This window comes from Trichechus manatus, unplaced genomic scaffold (genome assembly GCF_000243295.1).
Source record: "Trichechus manatus latirostris isolate Lorelei unplaced genomic scaffold, TriManLat1.0 scaffold00086, whole genome shotgun sequence".
Classification (NCBI taxonomy): Eukaryota; Metazoa; Chordata; class Mammalia; order Sirenia; family Trichechidae; genus Trichechus; species Trichechus manatus.
The window spans coordinates 3,329,625-3,347,683 of record NW_004444022.1 but is presented as its reverse complement, the minus strand read 5'-3'; the positions used below and the strand labels follow the sequence as shown (position 1 = coordinate 3,347,683).

Sequence of the window (18,059 nt, the reverse complement as noted above, 5' to 3'; positions counted from 1 at the left end):
GCTGGTTGAATGGACATGGGGAATCAGGGGTGGAAAGGAGGAGTGTGCTGTTGCAGTATGGGGTAAGCAATTAGGGTCACATAACAATGTATGTATAAATTTTGTATGGGAGACTAACTTGAAATGTAAACTTCATTTAAATTACAACAATAAAAAAACAGAAGACAGAAGGAATACACAGAGTCACTGTCTCAAAAAAGAATAGGTCGACATTTAACCATTTCAGGAGGTAGCATATGATCAAGAACCGATGGTACTGAAAGAAGAAGTCCAAGCTGCACTGAAGGCATTGGCGAGAAACAAGGCTTCAGGAATTGACGGAATACTAATTGAGATGTTTCAACAAACAGATGCAGCGCTGGAGGTGCTCACTCATCTATGCCAAGAAATTTGGAAGACAGCTTCCTGCCCAACCACTTAGAAGAGATCCATATTTGTATCCATTCCGAAGAAAGGTGATCCAACAGAGTGCGGAAATAATCAAACAATATCATTACTATCACACGCAAGTAAAATTTTGTTGAAGATCATTCAAAATTGGTTGCAACCGTACATCGACAGGGAATTGCCAGAAATTCAAACCAGATTCCTAAGAGGATGTAGAACAAGGGTTACCATTGCTGATGTCAGATGGATCCTGGCTGAAAGCAGAGGATACCAGAAAGATGTTTGCCTGTGTTTTATTGACTATGCAAAGGCATTCAACTGTGTGAATCATAACAAATTATGGATAACATTGTGAAGAATGAGAATTCCAGAACACTTAATTGTGCTCATTCGGAACCTGTACATAGACCAAGACACAGTCGTTCAAACAGAGCAAGGGAATAATGCATGGTTTAAAGTCAAGAGACGTGTGCATCAGGTTTGTATCCTTTCACTATACTTATTCAATCCATATGCTGAGAAAATAATCAGAGAAATTTGACTATATGAAGAAAAACGTGGCATGAGGATTGGGGGAAGACTCATTAACAACCTGCAATATGCAGATGACACAATCTTGCTTGCTGAAAGTGAAGAGGACTTGAAGCACTTAATGATGAAAATCAAAGACTACAGCCTTCAGTATGGATTGCAAGTCAATGTAAAGAAAACGAAAATCCTCACAACTGGACCAATAAGCAACATCCTGATAAACGGAGAAAAGACTGAAGTTGTCAAGAATTTCAATTTACTTGGATCCACAATCATCGCCCATGGAAGCAGCAGTCAAGAAGTCAAAAGATGCATTGCATTGGGCAAATTGGCTGCAAAAGATCTCATTAAAGTGTTAAAAAGCAAAGACATTTCTTTAAGGTGCACCTGACCCAAGCCTTGGTGTTTCTAATAGCCTCGTATGCATGTGAAAGCTGGACAACGAATAAAAAAGACCAAAGAAAAACCGATGCATTTGAATTATACGGTTGGCAAAGAATATTGAATATACCATGGACTGCCAGAAGAACGAACAAATCTGTCTTGGAAGAAGTGCAGGCAGAATGCTCATTAGAAGCAAGGATGGGGAGACTTTGTCTCACATACTTTGGACATGTTTCTAGGAGGTACCAGTCCCTAGAGAAGGACATCATGCTTGGTAAAGTAGAGGTTCAGGGAAAAAGAGGAAGATCCTCTACGAGATGAATTGACACAGTTGGTGCAACATGGGCTCGAGCATAACAACGATTGTGAATATAGCACTGGACTGGGCAGTGTTTCATTCTGTTGTACATGGGGTCGCGATGAGTTGGAACTGACTTGACAGCACCTGACGTGGATTGAGTTATGTCCCCCAAAATATGTGTCAACTTGCCCAGGCCATGATTTCCAGTATTGTGTAATCGTCCACCACTTTGTCATCTGATGTGATTTTCCTATGTGTTGTAAATCCTACCTCTATGTTCATGAGTCAAAATTAGAGGAAGTTATGTTAACGATGCAGGACTTGATGTACAAGATTAAGTTGTGTCTTAAGTCAATCTCTTTTGAGATATAAAAGAGAGAACTAAGAAGAGAGACAGGGGGACCTCATTACCACCAAGCAAGTAGAGGCAGGAGTGTGCGTCCTTTGGACCCAGGGTCCCTGCACTGAGAAGCTCCTAGACTAGGGGAAGATTAGTGACAAGGACATTCCCCCAGAGCCAACAGAGAGAGAAAAGCTTCCACTGGAGCTGGCACCCTGAATTCGGACTTCTAGCCTCCTAAACTGTGATAGAATAAATTGCTGTTTGTTAAAGCCATCCACTTGTGTTATTTCTGTTATAGCAGCACTAGATAACTAAGACAGCACCTAACAACAACAACAACTACCTAAACTAACATAAAAAGTGGTAGAAAAATCTCAACAAACCCACAATACGAAAGATTGAATCAGTAATCAAAAATCTCCCAACAAAATAAAAGCCCTGGACCAGACAGCTTCAACAAGGAATTCTACCAAATACTTAGAGAAGAATTGATACCAATCCTGCTCAAAAATCTTCCAAAATATAGAAGAGAAAGGAATACTCCCAAACTCATTCTACGAAGACAGCATTATACTGATAGCAAAACCACACAAAGACATCACAAGGAAAGAAAACTACAGACTTATATCCCTCATGAATATACATGCAAAAATTCTTAACAAAGTACTAGCAAACAGAATCCAACAATATATTAAAAGAATAATTCACCATGACCAAGTGAGATTTATTCTAGAATGCAAATAATGTTCAACATTAGAAAATCTATCAGTGTAATACATCACATTAATAGAACAGAGGAAAAAACCACATAATCATCTCAATAAACACAGAAAAGGCATTTGATAAAATCCAACAACTTCTCCTGATAAAAACTCTGAACCAGATAGGCGTAGAAGGCAAATTCACAAATATGATTAAGGGTATCTGTGAAAAACCAACAGCCAACATGATTCTCATTGGAGAAAGACTGACAACCTTCTCACTGAAAATGGGAATGAGATGAGGATGCAGGCTTTCACCACTTGTATTAGATATCATACTGGAAGTCCTAGCCAGTGCAAAGAAAAATTGGAAAGTAAGAAGTAAAATTATCAGCATTTGCCAATGACATCATCCTATATATAGAAAAGCTCAAAGAATCCACAATAAAGCTTCTAGAACTAATGGAAGTATTCAGCAAAGTTGCAGGGTACAAGATCAACACACAAAAATCAGTTGGGTTTCTATATACCAACTAGGAGAAATCTGAAAAGGAAATCAAGAAAACAGTATCATTCACAATTTACAATAGCACCTAAAAAATAAAATACCTAGGAATAAACCTAACTAGGGGTGTAAAGGACTTGTATATACAATGAAAACTATAAAACACTGCTACAAGAGACTAAAACAGACCTATTTAAATGGAAAGATGATCATGGATTGGAAGACTTAATTTTGTAAAAATGTCAATACTACCCAATGGATTCAACGCAATCCCGATCAAAATTCCAACAGCATTTTTTACAGAAATGGAAAAACTAATCCTCAACTTTATATGGAAAGGCAAGAGGCCCCGAATAGCCAAAACAATTGTGTGTGTGTGTGTTCCAATAAAACTTTATTTATGGAGACTGAAATTTGAATTTAATATTACTTTCATGTGTCACAAACTATTCTTCTTCACCATTTAAAAATGTAAAGACCATTCCTAGCTCACAGGCCAAACAGAAACAGGAAGTGGGTCAGACTGGATCACTCCTGGGCTTTAATTTTCCATCTGTGGTCTAAGCGTATATTCTTTTTGACATTTATTTGCTGGCAATTAGGTAACGTCTACTTCTTTATGAATATTAAGTGAGGACAATAATACAGAACTTGCTTAAGGCTTTGTCTAAACTGCTGGTATATAAGACAAAATTTTAAGAATTACTTCTGTCCAAATTAAGTATACTGCTAGAGGAACTAACTAGCCAAGTTTCATGTATTTCTTAACATCACATCTATACAGCTGTCATACATACGAAGGAAACGCACCTTGGTTTCACAATAGCATTTGGCTGTACCTCCCATTATAATACAAGTGCAAGTTTACTTGGAAATGTACACTTATACAACATATAAATTAAAGACTGCTACACTATGATTTCTGAGAGCAAAAGCGTGATTTGAAGTCCCACGACTAGACCACTTCCATTGGTTTAATATAAAATGTACTCAATCATTTAAAAATGGCAGATTGGGGATCAGGCCAGTATATAAAATATCTGTCATGTAAAATTTAATCATTTACCTTTTTAAAAAATAATCTTCTAACTTTAAACCTTTGTTACTGAATTGTTAGATGGATATACATTATGGTAGCAAGAAACAAATTTGCTGTGGGCTGTATTTTCAACAACCTAATTAAAAAAAAAAACTGTTCCTAAAGTAGTAACATTTTTATTAAAATATTAGCTAAATGAAATATTTTCTTCCCACATTTTAATGTGTTAGATTTTTTCCAAGTCACCAAAAAAAAAAAAAAAAAAAATCAATCTGAGACTCACTTGAGTGTTTAATTCAAACCTGTATTTGTAGTTTCTAAAATGTTGACCCACAGACCATTTTCTTGTTACACATGTGTACCAATGTAAACAAAAGAAAACAATCACTGCCATCCCTATAAAAGGAATGGTTCCTTTTCTAACACTCTTTAAAAATATACATTTTATACCTCAACAAAGGTGGTAATGTAATAAATACACTGGTTTATTTTGTCTTCCTCACTACTAAATGAATGTCCACAAACTACCTGTTACAAGCTCTCTCTGTTTTGTATTTCTCCAGTGCTTTGTCCATTGTTTTCTCGTTTTCCCCTCTGCGTTTGGGACAGTACCACTTGCCCTTTGGTTTATGATTAAGTCCCATGCACGAGAAATGAAATCACTCGATGGGGCACTCATCGTTGTCACAGCCTATCATTTCTCCATAGGTGACCTGATTGCACAGACAGTACGTCCGTTGGATGGGAAGGTCTGCAGGTGATGTTTCCCTCTCTGCTTTGGCCTTGGAGCGTTTCTTCTTCTCCGATGTTTTGCTTTCTTCTCCTTGGGTGTTCCTAAGGTGATGTCATCGTGATCATGATTATTAGATGCATTCTCTCAAATCTCATTGTTGCGATGTCGTCGGGACCTCTTATTGTTGGGCTTTTCTGATTGCGTGACTGTCTTATTCTTTGATTTATCTTGGCTGGCTTTGCCACTGTTGCCAGTGGTGTCACTGATCTCTTGATGTGCCTCAAATAGTTCCACGTGACTGTCCACTTGTCCGGTTCTCAACCAGCTCTACCATCTGACTCACAACGTGAATCTTTTCATCGCCCAGCTCCTGGCTCCGAATCAGGGCTTTCTGAATGCAGTGTAAAACTCTCCTCTTCCGTGTACCGTCTGTCTTGCTCTTAAATCTCTCATAATATTCATCGTTTAGGATTTCTTGACATTTTGCGTCTACTTCCCTCATGAACGAGACGTTTCTCTGCAGATCGAAAGGCAAAAGACTCGATGGAGACCAAATAATCCTCCACATAGTTCACCAGGTGAATTTGCTCCCCGTTTGCAGGACTCAGCTTGGTTCACCCGAAAGGTCCCCGGCAACTCTGTATGCTTTCCGCTTCCTGCACCCCTCACCCCGGCCCCCTCCAAAAAAAAAAAAATAGCGCTGCAAAATGCCCGGGCTTCCTCTCCCCCGCCGCCTGCAGCTCTCAAGACCCCAGGAAAGCTACATCTGCCGCCGCTGCTCCGCCTGCCCCAGCCTTCCGCCGAGCTGGGCGCAAAGGAGCCGCCTCCCCGGCCGCCCACTCGGCGGCAGCGATCGCTGAACGCTCAGTAACTCGCGCCAAGCAACTGTGCAAGGCGGCGGGGTAGGGCGAGCCGCTGGGAGGCAGGGAGGGATGGAGGCGACTGCAGAGGCGCCCTCGCCGCTGGTGGAGGGGAGGCGGGCGCGGGGGGAGCGGAGCGTACGAAGCACGCACACACCCAGAAAGGAGGAGAAAGGAGCCTGAGTTGCAGCCGCAGTCGAGTTGCCCCATTTGGGGCCGCGCGGCTGCCTCCCCGCTGCGGCCCGGCTCGGCTCAACTCCGGGGCAGCGAGGAGAAAGAAGGAGCGAAGAAGAGGCGCGCGAGCTCCCCGCCGCTCAAGCCAAAATAATTTTGAAAAACAAAATAAAAGGCTTCACACTTCCCGATATCAAAACACACTATATAGCCACATTAATCAAAACAGCCAGATACTGGTTTAACGACAGACATATATAGAACAATGGAACAGAATTGAGAACCTAGAAATAAATCCATACATCTATGGTCAACTGATTTTTGACAAGGGTGCTAGGTCTACTAATAAGTCTACTGAATGTGGAAGGAACAGTCTCTTCAACAAATGGTGCCGGAAAAATTGGTTTCCCACGTGCAGAAAAACGAAGCAAGTTCCATACCTCACACCATACACAAAAACTAATTCAAAATGGATCAAGGACCTAAATGTTAAATCTAAAACTATAAAGTTCCTGGAAGAAAATATAGAGACCTAATTTTTTTTAATGATAGACTATCATATATAACAAATAAAGAGCTCTGGTGGTGCTCAGCTGCTAACTGAAGAGTTGGTGGTTCAAACTCACCCAGAGGCTCCACGGGAGAGACTTGGCAGTCTGCTTCCATAAAGATTAAAGCCTAGGAAACCCTATGGGGCAATTCTACTTTGTCACATGGTGTTGACAACACCTAACAACAACAACGTAAAAGTTAAATACCTGTGTTCATCAAAAGACTTTATCAAAGGAGTGAAAAAGAGAACCTACAGACTGGTAAACAATGTTTGGGAACAATATATCCAACAGGGTCTGATATTCAAAATATAGATCAAACTTCCACAACTTAACAGCAAAAAGACAAATAAACCGGTCAAAAAATGGGCAAAGGACATGAACAGACACTTCACCAAAGAAGATATTAAAGTGGCCAACAAACACTTGAAAAGATGCTCATCATTAGCCAATAAAGAGATGCAAATAAAAATTACAATGAGATACCACCTCACCTCTACTAGAATGGCAAAGATTAAAAAAAAAAACAGAAAATAACAAATGTTGGAAGATGTGGGGAGATCAGAACCCTTATCCACTGCTGGTGGGAATGTAAAGTGGTACAACTGTTGTGGAAAACAGTATGGCAGTTCCTCAAAAAATTAGAAATAGAACTACCATAAACCAAAAAACAAAACCAAATTCACTGCTGTAGAGATGATTCCAACTTATAACAACACCGTAGGACAGAGTAAGACTGCCCCGTAGGGTTTCCAAGGCTGTTAATCTTTACAGAAGCAGATTGTCACATCCACATCCCACAGAACTACCATACGATCCAGCAATTCCACTCCTAGATATATAGCCTAGAGACCTAAAAATAGTGACACAGACATATCTACACCTATGTTCATTGCAGCACTATTTGCAATAGCCAAAAGGTGGAAACCACCCATGTGTACATCAACAGATGAATGGATAAACAAAATGTAGTAAATACATACAATGAAATATTATTCAGCTTTAAAGAGAAATGAAGAGTTGATACATGCTACAACATGGATGGACCTCGAAGACATTATGCTGAGTGAAATCAATCACAAAAGGACAAATACTGTATGATCTCACTTTTATGAAAAGGCAAGAATAAGTAAATATATAGAGACTAATAGCTATTAGTGGTTACCTGAGGTGGGAGGAAAGAGAGAGAGGGAATAATTCTCTGGGAAGCAGTGGCTTTATATTTATGGCGATGGGAAAATTAGCATCAACTAAGAGTAAAGGTTACACAACTTGACAAATGTATCTAACATCACTAAGATGTACACCAGAAAAAGGGAGAAATGGCAAATATAGTGTTATATATAATTTTACAACAGCATCCAAAAAATAATAATAAATAAAAAAGAGAGGCAGCAGTTGTTGATACTACTTATGTACATCTAAACACCTCATAGGATGAGTTTTCATGTTTTGAAGGTTTAGCGTCATGGATCGAGGGTCTGTCCAGTTAACTGGCCTAATATTGTTTTTAGAGTCTCTGTTCTACCTCCTAGTTCAGTGAGCAGTGCCTGGGTTCCTAAAAGCTAGCAAGCGACCACCCAAGATACAGCAATTGGTCTCTATTCATCTTAAACAGCAGAGGAAGGAGACCTAGGAAATGGACTGCAGGTCTAATTGCCTCCATGAACTACTACCTTCATTGCCATGAGACCAGAAGAATGAGATGGTGCCATTACTGAACGTTTTGATCAAATACCCAATAGATGGATCCTGATTAAAAAGAGGAAAAATGTAGAACAGAATTTTAAATTTTTAAAGAAATCAGACTTACTGGATCCATTGGGACTAGGGGAACCCCCAAATCTATTGTCCTGAGATAATCTTTAAGTCTTGAACCAAAACTATCCCATGAAATCATCTTTAAACTAGAGTTTAGGTCAACTAGTAAAGAACGCTCACCGTGAGCAGTGCGCTCTTTCAAAGAGATCAAAATGACAACAGTAACTCTAAAACACAGAGGACTTTGGGTGACAGAGAGTTCAAGTAATGGTGGTGAAACAATATGGGTAAAGACAGTGAGAATAGTGATACAACGCAAAAAATATAACCAATGTCACTTAACTGTACATGTAGAAGATGTTGAGTGGGTATAGGTTTTGTTATGTATATTTTCACCAAAAATTTAAAAAATTATATAATCCAATTTATCACAGAGCCTCGTGGTGCAGTGGTTAAGTGTTTGTCTGCTAACCAAAGGGTCGGCAGTTCGAATCCACCAGCCGCTCCTTGGAAACCGTATGGGGCAGTTCTACTCTGTCCTACAGGTTCGCTACGAGTCGGAATCCACTCAGTGGCTACGAGTTTAGTTTGTTTGTTTTTAAATCCAATTTATCAATTATTTTTCTTTTACAGATTGTGCTTTGGTGTCATGTCTTCACCAAGTCCTAGGTCCTGAAGATTTTCTACTATGTTATCTTCTGAAAGTTTTAAAGTTATATTTAAATCTACAACCCATTATGAGTTAATTTTTAAGGTGTGAGGTTAGCTTGAAGTTTTTTTTTATTTTTGAATTGCTTTTGTACTTCTGTCAAAAATCAGTTGGTCATACTTGTGTGGGTCAACTTTGGTGTTCTCAAGTCTGTTCCATTGATCTATGTGTCTGTTTCTTTGCCATTACCACACAGTCCTGATTACTGTAGCTATACAAGTGTTGAAATCAGGAAGAATGATTCCTCCAATTTTATTCTTTTCAAAATTGTTTTAGCTAATCTAGTTCTTTTGCCTCTCCATATAAATTTTAGGATAATCTTGTATATATATACTAAAAATATTGCTAGTCCTAGGTCCTGAAGTCCTAGGTCCTGAAGATCTTCTCCTATGTTATCTTCTAAAAGTTAAACCTGTATATCAATTTGGGAGGACTGAGGTCTTTGCTATATTGAGTCTTCTAGTCCATGAATATAATTTTTTTTATTTAGATCTTTTATTTCTTTCATCAGCATTTTGTAGTTTCCAGCATAGAAGTCCTGTACATGCTCTGTTAGATTTATACCTAGGTATTTCGTGTTTATTTTGTTTTTTGAGCAATTGTAAATGGTAGTATATTTTTAACTTTGGTTTCCATGTGCTTATTACTAGTATATAGAAATATAACTGATTTTTGTGTGTTGCTCTTGTATTCTACAACTTTGTTGAACTCACTTATGAAATCTAGAATTTATATATATATATATACTTGGGATTTTCTGTGGAGACACTCATGTCATCTGCAAATTAGGACAGTTTTATTTCTTCCTTTCCATTTGTATGCCTTTTATTTGCTTTCTTACCCAATTGCCTGGCTAAAACCTCTAGTACTAAACCTCTAGTACTATACTGAATAGAAGGGCTGAGGACTGACATCCTTGCCTTGTTCCTGGTATTGGGGGGATAGCACTCATTCTTTCACAATTAAATATAAATATCAGCTGCAGGTTTTTTGTAGATGCGTTTTATCAAGTTGAGGAAGTTCCTTCTCTATTTCTACTTTTCTGAGAGTTTTTATCATGAATGTGTGTTGAATTGTCAAAACCTTTATCTGCATCAATTGACATGTTAATATGATGCATTACACAGATTGTTTTTTTGAATATTGAACCAGTCTTGATTTGTGGAATAAATGCCGCTGGGTCATGGTATATAATTCTTTTTATGTACTACTGAATTCTATTTACTAATATTTTGTTAAAGGTTTTTGGGTCTATGTTCATGAAGGATATTGTTCTGTCATTTTCTTTTCTTGTACTGTGTTTGTCTGGATTTGGTATAAGGGTAACAAAAACCAAACCTGTTGCCGTCGAGTCAATTCTGACTCATAGCAACCCTACAGGACAGGATAGAACTGCCCCATAGGGTTTCCAAGGAGTGCCTGGTGGATTTGAACTGCTGACCTCTGTGGTTAGCAGCCTAGCTCTTAACCACTATGCCACCAGGGTTTCCATAAGGGTAATACTACCTTCATAAAATGAATTGGTAAGTGTTTTTTACACTTCTACTTTCTTGAAGAGATTGTGAAGAATTGGTGTTAATTCTTTAAATGTTCTCCAGTGAAACCATCTGGGCCTGGAGATTTCTTTTTGGGGACTTTTTCAATTATGAATTCAATTCCCTTAATAGTTACAGGGTTATTCAGATTATCTATCTCATGTTGGGTGAGTTGTGGTAGTTTATATCTTTTCAAGGAACTGGCCCATTTCATCTAACTTGTCAAGTTTACATGAGTAGAGTTGTTCCTAGTATACCCTTATTACCTTTTTGACATCTGTGGGGTCTGTAGTGATATCATATTTCATTCCTGATGTCAGTAATTTGTATCTTCTTTTTACTTTGTCAATCTTGATTGAAGTATGTCAATTTTATACATATTTTTAAAAAACCAGCTTTTGTTTCATCAACTTCTCTACAGTTTTTCTGCTTTCAATTTCATTTATTTCTGCTCTTATTTATATGCCTTGCCTTTTGCTTGCTTTGGGTTTATTTTGCCCTTCTTTTTGTAGTTTCTTCAGGTGGGAGATTAGATGATTGATTTGAGACATTTCCTCTGCTTTAATGTAAGCATTTAGTGCTATAAATTTCCCTCTCAGCACTGCTTTAGCTGCATTCCACAAACTTGGAAATGTTGTATTTTCCTTTTCATTCAGTACAATGTACTTTATTTCCCTTGAAACTTCTCTTTCACACGTGTTATTTAGAAATATGTTGTTTAGTTCCCAAGTATTTGTAGATTTTCCTATTTTTTATTTATTGATTTCTAGTTTGATTTTACTGATGTCAGAGAACACACTCTGTATTTCAATTATTTTAAGGTTGTTGGTGTTTATTTTATATTCTAGAATATGGTCTATCTTGGTATATGTTTCATGGGCACTTGCATAGAATGTATAGTTTGTTGCTGTTGTTGGGTGGAGTGTTCTATAAATGCCAATTAGATCCTGTTGATTGATGGTGTTGTGAGTTTTTCTATATCCTTGCTAATTTTCTGTTTATTTCTATCAATTGTTGATAGAGGTGAGTTGAGGTCTCCAACTATAATTGTGGGTTTTTCTATTTCTTCTTTAGTTCTATCAGCTTTTGCTTTGCATATTTTGCAGTTCTGCTGTTTGGTGTATACACATTTTGGGTTGCTATGTCCTCTAGGCAAACTGATACTTTTTCCTAATGTTATGTCCATGAGTCAGAATCAATTCAATGGCAACTTATTTTTCTTTTCAATATCTCTGTCTGTACCTAGTAATTTTCTTTGAAGTCAACTTTATCTGATGTTAATATATCTATTCCTGCTTTTCTTTGATTAATGTCTTATGGTATATATTTTTCCATCCTTTTACATTCAATATACATATATCATTACATTGAACTGAGTTTCTTACAGACAGCATATAGTTGGGTCATGTTTTTTAATCCATTTGGCTAATCTGTGTTTTAATTGGTGTACTTAGACCATTAATATTTAGTGTACTTACTGATAAGGTAGGGCTAAAGTTTACCATTTTATGTTGTGTTTTCTGTTTGTTCTCTGTTATTTATATCTCTGTTTTTTTGATTTATCATAATAGTTTTGAGTGTATCTCTTCATATAGCTTTTTTAGTGGTTCCTCTAGGTATTGTACTTCATAATTTATCACATCTACTGGTGTCATCATTTTACCAATATGATGAAGAGTAGAAACCTTACCTCCCTTTACGTCCCTTAACCCTTCCCCATTTATTGTATAATTGTCTGAAAGAGTTCTTCTACATACACTGAGAACCACATTAAACTTTATATTGGTGCTTCCATCATTAAAAATGATTTAGAAAAATCAAGAAGGAAAATTGTATTTTAACCATATTTTTACTCTTTCTGTTGTTCTTCCTTCCTGATATCCCAAGGTTCCTTCTTCTATCGTTTACTTTCTTTTTAGAGAACTTCCTTTAACCATTCTTTTAGGGTAGATCTGCTAGCAACAAACTCAGTTTTCTTTAACTTGAGAATGTCTTTATTTCTTCCTCATTCCCAATGGATATTTTTGCTAGATATGGAACTCTGGGGTGACCATTCTTACCTTGCAGCACTTGAAAACTGCTCTGCCATTTCCATCTGTCCTCCATGGTTTCTGATGAGGAATGTGCTGTCATTCAAATGGCTTTCTCCCATATGTAAGATATAGTTTCTCTTTGTCTACTCTCAAGATTCTTGTTTTTTTACTTGTCTCTAGTTTTCATACGTTGACTGATGTGTCATGATGTGGATTTCTGTGGGTTTATCCTTTTTGGGGTTCATTCAGCTTCTTGAATCTGTAGGCATGTGTCTCTTGCCAAATTTAGGAGGTTTTAGCAATTATTTCTTTGAGTACTTTTTCAGTCCAACCTCTTTATAGGACTTTCCTGATAGGAAGGTTAGCCCTGTTAGTTCCACTGTTCTTGAGGCTTTGTTGAATTTTATTTTTTAGTCTAATTTCTCTCTGTTTTTCAGATTGCATAATTTATATTTTTCTATCTTCAAGTTGTCTGGTTCTTTCTTCTGTCCTCTCCATCCTGCTGTTTAGCCTATTCATTGATCTTTTTTTTTGGTTGGGTTGTTTGTTATTGTATTTTTCAGTTGTAAATTTTCTATTTGTTTGTTCTTTATGTTTTATTTTGTTTGCTGAGACTTTCTATTTATTTGTTGAGATTTTCTATTTTTTCCCATTTGTTTTAAGTGTGTTCAATTGCTCCTTGAAGCATGTTATGATGGCTGCTTTAAAATATTTGTCATATATTTCTAACATCTCTGTCACCTTGGTGTTAGCATTATTGATTGTCTTTTCTCATTCAAGTTGAGATCTTCCTGGTTCTTGGTATGGTGAGTGATTTTCAATTAAAACCTGGACATTTTGGATATTAGGCTATGATACTCCAGATCTTATTTTAATCTCCTGTTTTATCAGGCCTCCTATGTTACCCTCCTGATGGGGAAGGGCACATTACCCCCTTACTGCTAGGTGGGGATAGAAATCCAGGTTCTCCACTGGCTCTCTGGTTGACATCCAGGTGGGAGAGGGGTTCCTTGTTACTGCTGGGCAGGGATGGGAGTTCAGCCTTTCCTGTAGACCTCTGCTGAACTCACCCAAGCTAATAGAGGAAAGAATGCCTGGTTACCACTGGTGAAGGTAGAAGTCATAAGGGGGAAGAGTCTCTTTACATCAGGGATGAAAGCCCTCTTGCTCCCAATACTCCTTCTCTGGAGGGGGGACTCCTCTAAAGCCTGGTGAGAGTGGAAGTCTAGGCTCTCCTCTTGCATGCTTAAGCTTCTTACTAGCTGTATTGTTATTATGACAGCTGACCTTTTCCTGCACCAGAATGTCTCACTCCCTATCTCCTGATACTTTGGAAGAAAAAAATTGTAACACACCCTCTCTTCCAGTCCCTTCCCTCAGCCCCTCCACAGTACAGAGTAGGAGGAGGAGGACCTCTACAGGTGGACTGACTGGGTTCCTGACAGATAAGGCATTTTCAAGCAGTGTGGCTCTGGGCAAGTCACCTGTAGTCTCTGAGCTTCCATTTTCCCAGCTATAAGAGAGGATAGGAAGCCCCATGTCTTCGGGCTCAATAAATGACAGTTACTTTATTTTCCTGCCCTGAAAAAAGAGAAAAGCAGCCCCTCCAGAAGACAAGAGGTCAAGGTGCTCCCCACCCCCACCACCATGTGTGAGCCTCACCCACACACTTCAAGGGTTAAATCTCACGGTCTAAGTTTTGTTTCTTAAAGGATATTTGATATTTCCCCATCTTCCGCTCCTTTTCCCCACCCTAGGTTCCTGGAAAACACTCCACGGAGATGGCAGACCCAGGACATCATCAGAATGAGGATGGGGACGGGGGCGGGGGCTCCGCGGAGGTGGAAGGAAGGTGAAGGATAGGCCTGGTGCCGGCCCAGGCAGTCAGTCCGCTTGGGTGCTATTACATTCTGAGCAAGAGCCACATCATCACCGCGCCAAAGGAGCTTCTGGAGCAACGGGGCTGGGGACGCAGGCAGCCCCCACTTCGCCGACCGGCCCTTCACATCGGGCACCTAAGAGCAGCGACTGCCTGCCTCCCCAGTCCCCAACGCCTCCACCCCCCTTCCCGAGAGCAGGACAGGAGAGGAAGAAAATGGTGAGTGAGAGCAAAATATACACACTCACCCGCCCCAGCGCGCGCCTTTCCCCAACCCCGGCCCGCCGGATTCCTCCGCACCCCCTGGCCCACAGCCCCTGGCAGCCCCTGACGCGCTGGACTTGGCACTCAAAGAGCAACTCTGAGCTCCAGGTCCTGAAGCCGAACCGGAGACTGAAAAAAAAAAAAGAAAAAAAAAACTCGACGACTCCCAAAGAGCAAGGAGTCAAAGACATCTTGGGCCAACAAGTACTTTAAAAAGATGCATCCAAAAATGCTGCCCCTGACCCTCACCCCAAGAAGAAAAAAGCTATCTTGGGACCTGCCTCTTGTATTTCCATCTGCGCTTTCTCGGCCACATCTGGTCAGAGGTGTCCATTTCTACCCACCACTATAGTCTCAATTTCGACTCTCCCTCCCCTACCCTCCATCCTCCCTTCACCTTGAAGTCCCGGGTGAATGAACGAGCCCTTTTCCCGCTCCTCTCCCCACAAGCATCCAACATCAGATAGTTTCCAAGAGATTACTCAACCCCGTCCCGCGGCGACGGATTCGGAGGCGTGAAAGGGGGATCGGGGGCCTAGGAACGTGCCACTTACCTAATCTCTTTAATGCTTTCCAATTTGCACATGATTTCTTGTTCATCAGCCATGCTTTTCACTCTCAATTTCAGGTCCCGATAAATGTCCAAAAACACCAGATAAGGGATACAATAGACACAATGTAGCCACCTCCTCCGGGGATGGGGCTCTAAGCTTGTGCGGTAGGGACTTGAAGAAGGCCTGGGAGCTGTAGTCCGCAGCTCCTGGGCCAGCCAGGCAGCCCAGAAGCCTGCAGGACTACAACTCCCAGAAGGCCAAGGGAGACATGCCTGTTTCCCTTCCTGTAGCTGCACGTTAAATCAATTTGTCACAGATAATTATGTCCAAGGTAGTGGGAAGCGCAAGAGAATGGGGGTATTCATCTGGCCCATACGCGAAAAAAAGAAAAAAAACTCCAGAAAACTGGGGAGATGAGAGGCACACCCATTCACACTCTCAGGGGCCCTCACGCTTCTCCTCACCGCCCAAAGGGTTAGCAGGAGTCGCTAATTTGTCTATGCCTTGAGGCTAGAAAGAGTGCCTGTAGGAGAATTCGCTTCTGAGATGTTGAGTGTTCTGGCTGCTGCCTTTGGCATTCAGATGAGGGTGGGGCGGGGGAAGGGAAGAAAAAGGAGGGTGGAGGGGTGGCTGCAGAAGCTGGATGAAGCAGAGGAGGGCAGACTTTTTTCTTCCAGCCACCCATCCGTTCAACAAAGTTACTGTGCTCAGACTTTGCCAGTCAATGAGCAAAGTACTGAGGGAGGCACTGGGTGAGGCAAAGATAAATAAAAGCAAGTCCTTGCTTTTGAGGAGTAGGAGAGACAGAAAAGTAACTCATTAATTACAGTGTACTGTGGTGTCATAGGAAACACTGGTGGCCTAGTGGTTAAGAGCTACGGCTGCTAACCAAAGTTGGCAGTTCGAATCCACCAGGCGCTCCTTGGACACCCTATGGGGCAGTTCTGCCCTGTCCTATAGGGTCGCTATGAGTCGGAATCAACTCGACGGCAACGGATTTGGTTTGGTTGGCGGTGTCCTAATACTGTAATAGATAAGGTGTAATTGGAGCAGAGAAGATGTAAATAGGCCTCAAGAGGTTAGTGGGAATTTGCCAGACTATAGAGGAGGATGGGCTGTCTACACTAAGGTATGGACGTAGGTGAAAGGAAAGGACAAGTGGTCCAGGGTGTCTGGAGCATGGGGTTGATATATGGGGTGTGGAAGTGGGAAAGAGAAATTGGAGATGTATCTAGAAAAAGTTGTTTGGAGCCAGATAATGAAGGACCTTGATGTTAGACTAAAGAGTTTGTGCTTAATCCTATAGGCACATATTCATCCAATAAGCATTTACTAAGTGCTTACTGTGTGCCAAGCGAAGTCATTGCTTGGTGCAAATGATTAATGCACTTGGCTTTTAACTGAAAGCTTCATGGTTCGAGTCCACCCAAAGGCAGAAGACAGGCCTGGCAAACTACTTCCAAAAATTCAGCCATTGAAAACCCTACAAACACAGTTCTGCTCTGACACATATGGAGTCGCCATGAGTGAGAATCGACTCGAGAGCAACTGGACAAAACTGTATTGGTATTGTTAGGTGCCATAAGTCGGTTCTGACTTGTAGCGACTCTGTATACAACAGAACAAAACATTGCCCAGTCCTGCGCCATCCTCACAATCGTTGCTATGTTTAAGCCCACTGATGTAGCCACTGTCAATCCATCTCATTGAGGGTCTTCCTATTTTTCGCTGACCCTCTACCAAGCATGATGTCCTTCTCCAGGGACTGGTCCGTCCTGATAACATGCCCAAAGTACATGAGAGAAGTCTCGCCCTCCTTGGCTCCAAGAAGCATACTGGTTGTACTTTCTCCAAGACAGATCCATTCATTCTTCTGGCAGTCCATGGCACATCCAATATTCTTCGCCAACACCATAATTCAAAGGCATCAATTCTTCTTTGATCCTCCTTATTCAAGCTTTTGCATGCATATAAAACGATTGAAAATACCATGGCTTGAGCAGGTGCACCTCAGTCTTCTAGGTGATATCCTTGCTTTTTAACACTTTAAAGAGGTCTTCTGCAGCAGACTTGCCCAATACAGTACGTCCTTTGTTCTCTTGACTGTTGCCTCCATGGACATTGATTATGGAACCAAGCAAAATGAAATCCTTGACAACTTCAATATTTTCTCCATTTATCATGAGGTTGCTCATTGGTCCAGTCGTGAGGATTCCTGTTCTCTTCATGTTATGGTGTAATCCATACTGAAGGCTGTAGTCTTTGATCTTCATCAGCAAGAGCTTCAAGTGCTCCCCACCCTCAGCAAGCAAGGCTATACCATCTGCACATTGCAGGCTGTCAATGAGTCCTTCTCTAATCCTGATGCCATGCTCCTCCCCATATAGTCCAGACTTTCAGACCTTTCACTCAGCACACAGATTGAACAAGCATGGCAAAAGGATACGACCCTTCCTGATTCCAAACCACATAGTATCCCCTTGCTCTGCTTGAACAACTGTCTCTCAGTCCATGCATACGCTCCACACAATCACGACCAAGTGCCCTGGAACTCCCATTCCTCACAGTGCCATCCAAAATCTGCCATAATCCACACAGTCGAATGCCCACGCACAGTCAACAAAACACAGGCAAGTGTCTTTCTGGTACTCTCTGCTTTCAGCCAGGATCCATCTGACATCAGCAATGATATCCCTCGTTCCACATCCTCTTCTGAATCCGGCTTGAATTTCCGGCAGTTCCTTGTTGATGTACTGCTGCAACTGTTTTTTTTTTTTTTTTAATTATCTTCAGCACAATTTTACTTGCATGTGAT

General features: G+C 40.4%; 1 protein-coding gene and 1 pseudogene across 2 annotated transcripts in view; both read right to left on the bottom strand.

Moving 5' to 3' along the window:
* Positions 1-15,455, bottom strand: part of ZC4H2 (zinc finger C4H2-type containing) — a 48,893-nt gene extending 33,438 nt beyond the window's left edge. Inside the window, exon 1 of one of the 2 annotated variants that reach the window (XM_004381527.2) lies at positions 15,245-15,455. In XM_004381527.2, the coding sequence (XP_004381584.1) occupies positions 15,245-15,297 (53 nt within the window). In that variant the 5' untranslated portion in view covers positions 15,298-15,455. The remainder of the gene's footprint in view (positions 1-15,244) is intronic. The other variant, XM_004381528.2, reaches the window with a different exon arrangement.
* LOC111821454 (inhibitor of growth protein 1 pseudogene) lies at positions 4,472-5,517 on the bottom strand (annotated as a pseudogene).
* Positions 15,456-18,059: the final 2,604 nt, after the last annotated feature.